We start from the raw sequence: 12347 nt of genomic DNA on the forward strand, positions 1-12347 counted from the left end.
GTTCTGCTTGAGCAGATCTGCATGTCTGCAAACAGAGATCAGTGATGAAAAGGTAGCCTCTGGGACAAGATGGTTAAATATGGCACGGCCAATGATTTGGTGCTTCTGCCTTGGGATGGGAAGACTTAGAATCTATTAGCCATTCCAAGCTGCATGTGCAAAAGTAGCACTCACTCACCTGGAGGCTGGGTTGTCAGCCAATCTGACCCTTTCAAGGATGCCTGCAGCAATCAGAGCAGCTCCAGATGGCAGAGCAACAGATAAAGCAAACCCGGAAAGGATATTACCAGATGGAGAGAAAAACAATACGGATGTACAACTACCTGCTTGTTTCAGCAAGATGACCCAAGAATCTAGGAAGAATTTCCCGCATACCAAACAAGTTGGCAACTATCTTGTAGGCAGAATGATCAACAAGGGCTCCTTTGCCAAAGTGATGGAGGGGCTACATATCCCCACGGGAGAGAAGGTAAATTGAGCATAACAGAGAAAGTAAAATTGTCATGGATCTCATAGCAGCATGAGCAGAGGAAATTTAGAATCTTGATTCTTCTTCTACAAATCTAAATATTGAGGGTGTTGAACGGGCATTTGGCTAAAATAACAGTAATCAGGCAGAAGAAGCTACAATAGTCATTCATTTGCTTGCTAAAGTGTTCTGAAATAAACAGCCAGACCTTTGAAACTGTTGCTAATTTTACTGTATGCTGTATATGTGTGGTGGTGGAAAGTACCGTCAAGATTTATGGTGATCCTATAGTCTTCAAGGCAAGAGAGGAAAAGAGGTGGTTTGTCATTGCCTGCCTCTGTGTAGCAACCCTGGACTTTCTTAGTGGTCTCCCATGCAAGTACTCATCAGGGCCGACCGTATTTAGCTTTCAAGATCTGATGAGATCAGGCTAGCCTGGGCCATCCAGCTCAGGGCAGTATATATGCAAAATATATAATAACCAGAATTCTCCTAAACTTTACACTCACCCCCCATTGATTCTAATTATGCTAATTCAGTTATGCTATAATTACACAAAAGGTAATAATAGAGGTTTCAAGGGGTTTTGAATCTACATCTTTGAGGATGCATTAACAAATACATTGCCTATTTACCATTGGCATTAAAAGACATTAAGAATTTGAGGGGGCATTTGGCAAAAGTCCATATGAGCAGATATTCCACTATGTACCGTTTAAAGAGGATTTTGCCAGGACAAACTGTGTAATACTAAATTAAACATAGTACTATATATTAACTGAGATCAGAGAGTTTATAATGCCACCTGTATTGGCAATTATGTTCTATTGGTTTTTGGCCAGTGGAAGAAAAAAAATGCTATCCTGGTGCCATCCTTGCAAAAGTTTATGAAGTGTTCCCCCACCCACTGGACATTTTGAAAAGAGGTCTGTGCTGTTAAAATTGAGATGGGTGATGCCCATACTATAAAATATATATTTATAACATTTCTATGATTTAGGTAGCCATTAAAGTTATTGACAAGAAAAAAGCCAAGCAGGACTCCTATGTTTTAAAAAACATGAAGAGAGAGCCCCGGATACATCAGATGATTAAGCATCCAAATATTGTTCAGCTCTATGAGACCCTGGAGACAGAGAACTCCTATTACATGGTGATGGAACTGTGTCTGGGGGGAGACCTCATGGACAGAATATGCGAGAAAAAGAAACTGGAAGAAAGGGAAGTCAAGAAATACGCCTGGCAGATCATGTCTGCAGTTGAACACTTGCATCGTCATGGGATTGTCCACAGGTACAAAATGTGTTTTCTCTTTAAAATAGAAGGGATATAATAAAATACTATATAAAGCATTTTTCTTTAAAAATGCAACCCTATATTGAAAGCAGTGAAATTTATCAGATGCTTAAATCATTTATATACTTGAGAAATGATCAGGTTGGTTAGTCAGTGAAATCTTTTCCTAAATGTGTGGCAATTCTAGTCCTACCATAAGACTGAGATGGACCTCTCAGGAGCGGGGAGGGGGCATTAAAACCTGGCACGTTCTCAGAGACTTAAGTTATGGCAATATCCTTACTGCTGAGGAGGAGGGACCACTTGGGCTTTCTGTTTCAAGAAGTAAAATGTCTTAGGCCAGCCCAGTATGTGTGTGCATGCACACACATGCACACATGCCAACAAGCAAAATTAGTGTTAACATAAAAACTGTGGTTTTATAAAAGCAACATTTGGAAGGCAGGATTCAGCTGTGTGGTTTATTAAAAAGATATTTATTAAGAAAAGTAGCATCATTATGATATCAGGTTTCATGTAAAGGCAGAGTATTGCGCTTTGCTGCAGTGGAGGGAGAGAGGTCATGAGGTCATCCAAAAAGCAGAGTGGAGTGGAGAATGTCCCCAAGTTCAGCAATTTAATTTTTCCATACTACAGGTTGAATGGCAACTGTTCTCTTAGAAAGCAAAGAGATGTACTCTGAGGGAGTGAAGTTTGCTTCCAGCTCCTGTTGTTTACAGTAAATAGGAATCAAGCCTGCTTCCTTCTGCCTAGTCCCATTTGGGGTTTTGTTTCTTGGTGTCCCTTTTCCACAAGTTTTTGCCCTGGCTCGGCCTCTTAACTGCATCATTTCCCCCCTTCCCTTACATACACTATCGTTTGCCTGACATTGCTCTCCTGATTTTTCATCAGGTTTTTGCTGAATCTATTTATCCCACCTTTGCGGTATGAAAAAGCACAGGAAAAAGTTGGGGGGGGGGGGGGAATTCCGGGAGAGCAGCATGTGCCTGATTCTGCACTTCCAGTGGCAATGACAAGATAATGCGGCTCTCCCAGCGCGGCTGAACGCCGCTCAAGCTGGGAGCCGTCCTTTGAAGCCCCGCCCGGAGGAAAGGAGACAGTCTCCCTTCCCGGGCATACGGGGCTTTGCTGGGGGGGCGGAGCCAGGAGCTGTTACTGGCTGCTCCGCCCGTTCCCAGCCTCAGTCTTTTCGAGTGCTCGGAGAGGCAGGAGGCGGCTGCAGTGCACAATACAGGCCAGGGCTTCAGGGCCTGTTGGGGCTAGAGTAATTGAGCAGTTTAATGGAGCAGGCTGGTGGGGCACTGGGGTGGCGGGCAGCTAGGCTGTATCAGAGGGACTTTGGCCCAACTTGGGTGTGGTCACTCCCCTTAATAGTTGTCTTGGAGAGAGTGGGTGGTGAGAGCCCTCTCCCCCACCCCACTCACACATAAACCCCTCTTCCTGCCATAAGCCTGTTTGTTTCCATTTAGCCTCCCCCCCCCCCCCGGCAAGAAGTAAAATAAAGTAACTTAAAAAACAGAGCCGGTGTTCCTCACTTTGGCTTACTGGTAAAGCAGCACCTAAGCCTATATTTTTGTGGGCCATAAAAGAGGGCCTGTCTCTGCCTGACAGTTATTCTGTTGGCAGGCAGATTTGCTCAGGGCTGTGCTCAGCGCCATCTTTTGGTGGAGAATTACTGGTGGCCTGTTTCTGCCTGACAGCCATTCTGTCACCTTTGCAGTATGAAAAAGAACAGGAAAAAGTTTTTTTTGGGGGGGGGGGGGAATTCCGGGAGAGCAGCATGTGCCTGATTCTGCACTTCCAGTGGCAATGACAAGATAATGGGTAATCCTTACCACAGAGAAGAAGTTTAAGGTTCAAAAAAGGCATAATGAAGATTATGGAAGATTGATGATTGTCCCCTTCTTCATGTAGGCCAATTGAACCTGTAGGTTTGTGTGCCTGTAATTTATCTTTTACAGAAGAAAAGAGTTCTCCATCAAATCTGCCTTGACCCTATTCTTTCTAGTTACCTTATTCAGTGTGATAAGAGCTCATAAATTCCCCAGCAAACAGCCTTCTCGGCTGCTCAGCTTCAGACCCCCATTTCGCCCTGCTGGGCTAAACCAACTAGCTCATGGGAGTTACACTTGCATATTTTATAATCCAGCAAGTTGAATGCAACCCATCAACCATGCTTTGTGGCCTATCAGTTGTTTTACAACCTTGTTCTTTTGGTAGCCCAGGCAAGCAGCGAAATCAGGGCTGGTGCCAGGGTTTCTGGTGCCTGAGGCAAGATCCCTACTTGCGCCCTCCCCCCCGCCCCAACCAATTTTAAAAAACAGAAATGTAGGAAAAATGAAAATCACAAAACTTAAATCACAAACTGACCTTCCCAATGTCCAATACCCACCAAATTTGCAGGGGACATAGTCCTCACTGTCCTCTAGATACCCCCCAAGTTTCAGAGAGATTGCACCCCGGGAAAGGCATGATCCATGGGTCCCTCCCTTTCCTGTCATTTTCTCTTCACAGTGGCAAAAACAGGAGTGTCTGCGGCAGCTACTTTGAGAGGCTGGCCCTTTTACTGACTGGATGGGCCAGAATAGGAGCTCTCTAATTGGCAGGGACAGTGGCAAAAATTGGAGTGTCTTCTGGAAGCTACTTTGAGGGGCTACAAACTGACCTTCTCAATGTCCAATACCCACCAAGTGCAATAGGTGCAGCCTGATTGACCCACCAAGCGCACAAAGCAACAGTCTGATTGCTTCTGCGTCCCGCATCCCATGGTTCTGCCGCCGAGTCGGACCGGGCCGCAAGCAAACAAAGCTACAGCCTGATTGCTTCTGCATCGTGTGTCCTGTGGTGCTGCCTCCAGGTCGGGCCAGGGGCGCAAGCACGTGAAGCAACAGGCACAGCCTGGTTGCTTCTGCGCTGCACAGCCCACGGCACTGGTGCCGGGTCGGGCCAGGGGGTCATCAGGAGCAGGTATGGGCCACAGCACCTCCTTCAGAGAGCTGCGCTCGAGGCGGCTGCTGGCTCCACCTCAATGGACGCGCTGGCCCTGGGTTTAATTAGCCCTTTTTTAACCACCATACAAGGGAGATAGAATATGGCACATGACTTGTCAAGACCTGTCATATTTTATTATGAACCAAGAAGTCTTTCAAAACTGAAATATTTGTTTTTAATAGCTCCTGTTAAGCAGACTCCAACAATCTGTAACTAAGAATGCAGTGCAAACTGTTGGTAGTTTTCAAGACAAACTATCTTCACATCGAATTTCTCTCATGATTTGTTTAGAGATCTGAAGATTGAAAATTTTCTTCTAGATGAAAACAATAGCATCAAAATTGTTGGTAGGTGTATGCCATTTGTAAACTTTCTGCTCTGAAGTGTTCCTTTTTTGTCAACATATATTTTATTGCTTAGGAAAATGGCAACCAATGGCTGAATAAATTGCTGTGGGGCAAATAGCTGGGGTTGTGGGTTCAGTCTATTACTCTCTTGCATGATTTAGCTGTTTCCATGAAGTTTACTTAGCATGTGATAAATATGATTCTTGTTCTACACTGGGAAAATCAAAATAACAGTGACACCCACTCCCTCAATACTCTGTAAAGTAAACAAATTACTTTCCTCAGGAAAACAGGGATATCCTAATTCCAGACTGGGATTATACCAAGTGATGACATCACTATTCTGCACCGTAAACGGACAGCCAGAGACTCTGCTATGGCTTTCACACCCTGAATGAAACCCTTTCAACATGTTCTTGCTTACGTTACTCATCTCCTCTCATTCCCAATATGATTTTCTACCACACATTTTTTCTTCATGTTTGATTTAATTGTGTGGAATAGGCTCAAAGCCAAGAAAATATGTTCTTATTAATAAAAACCCTTTGGACAAACCCTGTCTAAATTTATAGAAACACCATATGTGTTATGTTAGCTTTTATTTTTCACAAATGTTAGACATGCTGGGAAAATGAAACCATCAGCTAAATTTTATTTTTAAAAATCCAATTCCATTTATTCTTTCCTTCCTTCTCCTCTTCTTCATGTGCACACTTTTTTAAAAGACTAATTTTTATAATGCAATACTTCCTCTTTTTTTTTCACATGCTTTGAACAGAAAAATGCTGACTTAGGATCACTTTTCAAATGTCGTCACCATTATGATCAGAGAAGGGCCTCGCCAAAAGAAGCAAGACAGCACCTCCTAGCCATTGTTCTGTGCTGTACGTCTCAGGCAGGCATTACTCTGGTGTCATGTTTTCAAAGCCTTCTCCTGAATCATGGAGCCCCTAAGTAAAATGATGACTTCCCTGAAATCAGTCAGGAAAGAATGGCTGTTAAGTTAGAATTTCAGAATGGCTTTTTAATTGTGCTTCAGGAAAAGCTGTCTTCAAGTGTGCACTGACAAGTTCGTCTAATGGTTAAAACTCCAAAGCTTTTTTATAGGCTCAAACACATTGGATAATGTTGAGAGCACAGAGAAATTCATAGGCTATTGACAATGACCCTGAGGCCCTGAGAATGAGCCCCAGAACTTGAGGCCAGGCAACCCTATGCGAACCAGCCCTTACCTGCACAAATAGAGCACATTCAAGATGATACCCCTCATGTTCATATATGATTGACAGCAGTTCCATTTAGAATATTGTTTACTGCAGTGAACTGTATTGTAGTGGTGTTTTTTAAACTCTCTTTATCCAAGTACAAAAAAATAAGCAAGCCCCAAATAGAAATGGAAATGCTTCATTTTTTTTTTCCAGATTTTGGACTGAGCAATGTAATGAAATTTGAAGGCCTTTCTCAAGAATTGCTAAATACGCAGTGTGGTAGTCCAGCCTACGCAGCCCCAGAACTCCTGGCTCATAAAAAATATGGGCCAAAAGTAGATGTCTGGTCTATGTAAGTAGATAATGAATATCTCCAACAGCATTTTTAAGTTGCATTATTCTTTCCTAAATTTATCTTGTTCCTCCATTCAATAAACCTGTGAGATAAATTACTTCCCTTCTTATTTTACACATGGGGCTTAGATGTGCCCCAAACCACCTTGCAAGTCTATGTCTAAAGAGAGATTTGATGACGTGGCTCAGATCTAAAGAACCTCATGATTTATCTGGTTGCGCTTCTTGTAGCTCTAGTACCTGAAAGGTACTCTTGGAAATTGGGGGACATTCCAGAGAGGCCTTCAATATAATACAAAGAAATGTTGTTAGAAAAGAAGGGCAAATCCAGATGTCCTGGTGCATCCCGGCATCACGCTAGAAAGATGCTATATTTCCAGAAGTTTAGTGAACATTTACCGCGACGCCGGGACATGTGGATTCAGCCGAAGCCCCAGTGTGCATGTTGAATCATTTCAGCAAGGATATAAGGTTCTCTGGATCCCAGCAGCAGTTCCTTTCAAAACACAAAAGAGTTTGCAACCCAGGAATTGTGGTGCATCCCTGTCTGAGTACCCTGATCCATGGACCACTGCCATAGCACTGTACAGTACAGTGTCTGTCCTAGCCAGTGCATCAGAGGAATTGAAAATGGAACGGCAATAATAATTTCAACAGAAAATCTTTGAAAACATTTCTGTGTTTTGGACAAACCAGGGACATATAGGCTAGAAACACCTAATATTTTTTCAAAGAGCTAAAAATGTGAATATTAAACATTGCAAGCAACCTCTACAGAGCATCTGTTGAAACATTCAGTAAATTATGTGAAGATCAGAAACGGGCATAAGTGCTCTTGTCCTACCCCTGCTTAACCATAAGCACATGAGTCAGCTTCTACACATAGAGGAGGTATACATGCATAGGCACCATCCCCAGGATTGGCAATACTGCTTTTGTAATGTTCTTGATCTTGGGGAGAAAGTTTACACTATAGACTTTCGCTACATGTAGGAGCCATTGTTGATGATCACACAGATGCAGGGCTGGGGCCAGTGCACTCGTGCCCACACCAGTTTATGCATTGATTAAACTGATTATCTGCAAAGGGCTCCTCTCTCCCGTTGTCAGCTGTAGAAGGGAAAGATCTTTTATTGCCCACAGCCAACAGAGCACTTGATGCCAAGTTCTAGACATCCCATGAAATACTTTCTCATACCATTGGCTCCCTTCTCGGAGGCAACATTCTATAATCAACGTAGGGAGAGGCAGTAAAATTACTGATAGGTAGGGTTGCCAACACCAGCTTGGGGAAATCCTGGAGATTTGGGAGCAAGACCTAGGGAGAATAAAGTTCGGGGAGAGGAGTGGCTCATCATATAATGCAATAAAGTCCACCTTCCAAAGGTACCATTTCCTTCCGGATAACTGATCACTGTAATCTAGAGATCAGTTGTAATTCCAGGAGATCTCCAGGCCCCACATGGAAGTTGGTAGCCCTAATTACAGAGTTGTTATGAATTATTACTGAGACAATAGATACAAAGTGCTTTTAATACATTGAAGAATGACATCAATTATATTATCTATTATTATAAATTTTATTTACCTAGGCATTTTTCTGCAGCTTTTCTCTTCTAAGGGACCAAATTGACTTACACAAATTTCAAAAATAATTTAAACAATATAATTTAAATAAACAAAAGCAGTCTGGGCAAGTGCTCATTCCCTAGGAGGGCTATTGTAGGCCCTGGGCTGCAAGCTGCATGCTAAGGGCCAAAGGTCAAGAATCTTTCGGCCCTTTGGCTCATACCCCAGGGCTGTCACATTTGGCCCAACCTGGGCTTAAGTATAGGTAAACAGGAAGTGAGAACAATATCAATCCATATGCTAATCAGTTGGCTTTTCCCAACTACATTTGCTGCCAGTCTTTTCTGTCCCTAAACATCGTATTTTCCCAAAAGGTCTCAGAAAGAAATACTTTGGAGGAAGATCATATGAAACTTAAGTAGTATTTTAAATGTGTGTGTGGCTGTGTGTGGTACAAAATTTCAGTGTACCTTGGAGCTGGAGCTGAACAAGCAGGCTCCTTGAATGCTTCACCAAGTATAAAAATAACAGCTGATTTCTAGTATCAACATAGCATTAAATACATTTTTACCATATACACTAAATCATTTGCTGATGGTGATCTGTGGGAGTGGTGATTTTATGACAACCAATAGATCTTTTCATCACCCTCCTGGAATGTGGAATTATCAAAGCATGGAAATTCTGGGGGCAGGAGAGGATTCCAGTCTTAGAATGTGCATGAGAAATAACATACAAGCTGTAATCGCAAAAATGACAAATATGTTTAACGTTTAATTGTGGCTGGGAACAGATGAGATGCTAAACTCAAAAATTTATTAGCTGTAACCCACTACATCTCTTCTATCCCACTAAAACGTGTGGCCTTCTTGGAACAAAATGGGTGTTTGATACATTCAGCTGATGGATGAAAACTAATCACATTACAGGTCTCCGAAGTGTCTTAAGATGTGATGGACAAAAATTATGCTTCAGATTCCTTTGAGAAATCACAATGGCACTGTGTTTTATTCTGATTTGTTTGCTAGAACAATATAATTTTAGGGCAGGAAAACTCTTTAGCCACGATCAGTTCCAGTTGCATTCAATTAGTCACATACAGTTAGTGTTACTGGAAAGAGATGTACAACTCTATCTGCAAACCCAGCCAGTTCAATAAGGCTACGTAAGTATCTCAATGTGAATGTGTCTTTGGATCTATAGCCATGTTACTTCCATGTAAGGAAGCCTGAATCCTCACATAGCTCATACTTGCTAGACTCAGGCTTTTGTGTTTTAATGAAACAGCAAGCCCCACCCCACCCCCACCTGGCAGTACTTTTAGGATTTTCCACACCATCCTTGAATATGCCACAAAAGCATCTTTAATGATATAACACACCCACAATGGTTGTTTTCAATGTTAATAATACAATATAATAGTGCAATAGCACTCTTATTCACTTATAACAGATGGGAGGAATTACACCTTGTTATTGAATTTTTTTCTATGGAGAAGAGCCATAAGGAATGCCATGAAATTTGTGGTGAACACATTTAATAGGTGAACGTGTTTAAGAGCTGCTATCACCTGTGTGCAGAATGCCTAGTCTGTTCACCTTCCTACTGTCTGCCTTGAATGACTGTTGAGCAGCCTTGCAGCTGAAGGGTAGTTGTGGTGGCGGCTCTTCATTTCCTTACATTGTAGGGGATTTTGCATCTGCAACTAGACAAGATTATTCTACGTAGGGTCATAAAAGGTCAGGTCAGGTAATTAAATGATGTGAGGGGGAAACTATGCCTCCCACAAGGCTGTGCAAAATGGCACATGGATGAAATAACGCCAGTAACACAGACTTCGGTAGGTAAATCTCACTGTTTATTTTTCTGGCTGGATATGAAGTGGTATGCAGTGACAACAGGTCTATGAAAAAGGAGGAAAACAGCACTTCTACTGGGCTGAGAATGGTTATCTATGAGACACTGCCAAATGTACTGTGCTGTTGAATACAAGAAAAGTAACCAAACAAATTGGTCTGAACTGTTTGTGGGTAGTCAAACTATTTGATGAAAATTCAGTTCCCTGTTCAGAATTGGCAAACAGACTAAACCAGCAGGTGTTTGAGGATATCTAATAGCTGTGCTGGTGTGGACCATTTTAAAATAAATCTATTCAGAGCTGTATTGCCACACAGAAGTAACACAACAGGGAGGCACATAAATCTACCAAAATGATTAAAAATGAGGAAGGGAGGAAGTGAGGAAATAAAAATTTACAGAGATGGAATAGGCACTGCTACAAGCACGTATCCTTTTAAAGAACAGTATTTCCAGATGTATATTGCTGTGTAGGAGTTCTAGCATAGAACACAGAGCCTCCATAGATGTAAAAAAATCCTAAAAATTAATCTAAACCCTCAAAAAGTTGGAGAAACATGACAAAAGGAAATGTGCCTCTTATGTGACAAAACAGGGTAACTAATAGTTACTGAATACGCACACACACAGTAACTATGCCACATTATATAGTAATTCCAGATGAGTGGCTCTGTTCGTCTGTAACAGCAAAATAAAGCAGGAATCTTGTGGCACCTTTAAGACCTTCCAGCCTAAACTTCTGTGAGTCAGAGCATGATTATCAGACGCTTGAATTGTTCAGCCATTAGGCAGACATATGTATACTCTCTTTGAAGTTTTTTATAGGAGAATATTGACTTAGATGGGCAACAGCATGCCATGTTTATCCATTGGTTTCAGAGTATTGTGAATTTTAATGTCAAATTTGCATCTATTTATTCATTTCTTTAGGGATTAACTGATATATCAAAAGTACATTCAGGTTGGGAGTGGGGGTGCAAGTAAAAATGGAGACGGCTGGCAACAATTATATATGCTGGCAACTAGGTTTGGTTGCAGGGCCTGGTTCCTGAGTCTGTATTAGGTGGCCCACTATTGTTGGTGAGAAGCTACTTTTTGTTAGAGGACTGTCTGTAAGCAAGGGAAGACCTGCTACCATGGCCCGTTAGAGAGAAATGATCAGGTTGGATCCTGCAATCTGTCACTGGAAGGCACTGATCTTCCTGACTTTCTTCCTGGTTTGTTCTGGATCTTCTCTTTTCTAATCCTGGGAAAGTTTTTTGCTGTGGCTTATTTGGAGTAATAGCCGCATGGGGCTGCAGTGCTTATTTGCATTGAGGCTAAATTACTACTTCCTGCCTTTTATGTAACCAGAGTTCCTCTGGTGGAAGAGATTCCACTTGCTTCCTTCCCCTTCCCAATCCATGTGGCTGTTACTCCCATGACCCCAAGAATAAAGTTTCCCAGGATTGAAAATAGTTGTGGGTGCGTGGGACACAGCCAGGAATACCAATGGGTCCAACTCGTCATTATTCAAATTAGGCTGCATGTCAGTGATGATGCATTGGATGGTTTTGAGCTGCAAGCTGTAGGTGACAGCTACTAGTGTTCTGTTATCAGTTTTGTGCCTCTCTTGTAGTACGCTGTTTCTGGGTACCATTCTGTTTTTTTCAATCTATTTCTTTACTTCATTAGGTGGGTATTATAATCTTAAAACTGTGGTAAATCCTTCAGTTTCTGTCTGAAAGATTGGAGCGAATGTGGTTGTAACACAGTGTTTGGCTGCTGCCAATCCGTTGTTTGGTATGCTCTGGATGGCATACAGATATGTATAGCGGTCAGTAGGTTTCCAGTACATGGTAGTGCTTATGTGTACATTGTATAGTTGCACAGTATTATCCAGAAAATGTGCCTGTTTTTTGGAGTGATCCATTCTCAGATTGATGTTGGGGTCAAATATGCTGAAATTCTGGTGGAATCTCTTAAGAGTGTCCTTCACATGTGTTCAGCGATGAAAATGTCAATGGTGGCAAGGTTTTCTGTGGCATTGTCAGGGATAATGTTCCTGATGGCTTGTAGTATACTTAGTGGGAGATGTTGGTGCATATACAGATTCAATATCGATAGTGGACAAAATAATATTTCCTGACAGACAGTCTATGAACTGTAGTTTCCTCAGGAAGTCAATGGTATCATACAATTAACTGGGGGTGCTGCTGACATCCCTAAAGTGATTGTGCCAGTGCCTACAGAAATGGAGCATCCTGGGCTGCCAGG

At 42.1% G+C, this 12347-nt stretch overlaps 1 protein-coding gene across 1 annotated transcript in view; it reads left to right on the plus strand.

The window, feature by feature from the left end:
* Nucleotides 1-217: 217 nt before the first annotated feature.
* Nucleotides 218-12347, plus strand: part of LOC129324246 (hormonally up-regulated neu tumor-associated kinase homolog A-like) — a 47806-nt gene continuing 35676 nt past the window's right edge. The window contains exons 1-4 of the mRNA XM_054971400.1: nt 218-469; nt 1470-1762; nt 5048-5103; nt 6525-6663. Coding sequence (XP_054827375.1) covers nt 218-469; nt 1470-1762; nt 5048-5103; nt 6525-6663 — 740 coding nt within the window. The remainder of the gene's footprint in view (nt 470-1469; nt 1763-5047; nt 5104-6524; nt 6664-12347) is intronic.

This window comes from Eublepharis macularius, chromosome 1, assembly GCF_028583425.1.
Source record: "Eublepharis macularius isolate TG4126 chromosome 1, MPM_Emac_v1.0, whole genome shotgun sequence".
NCBI lineage: Eukaryota > Metazoa > Chordata > Lepidosauria > Squamata > Eublepharidae > Eublepharis > Eublepharis macularius.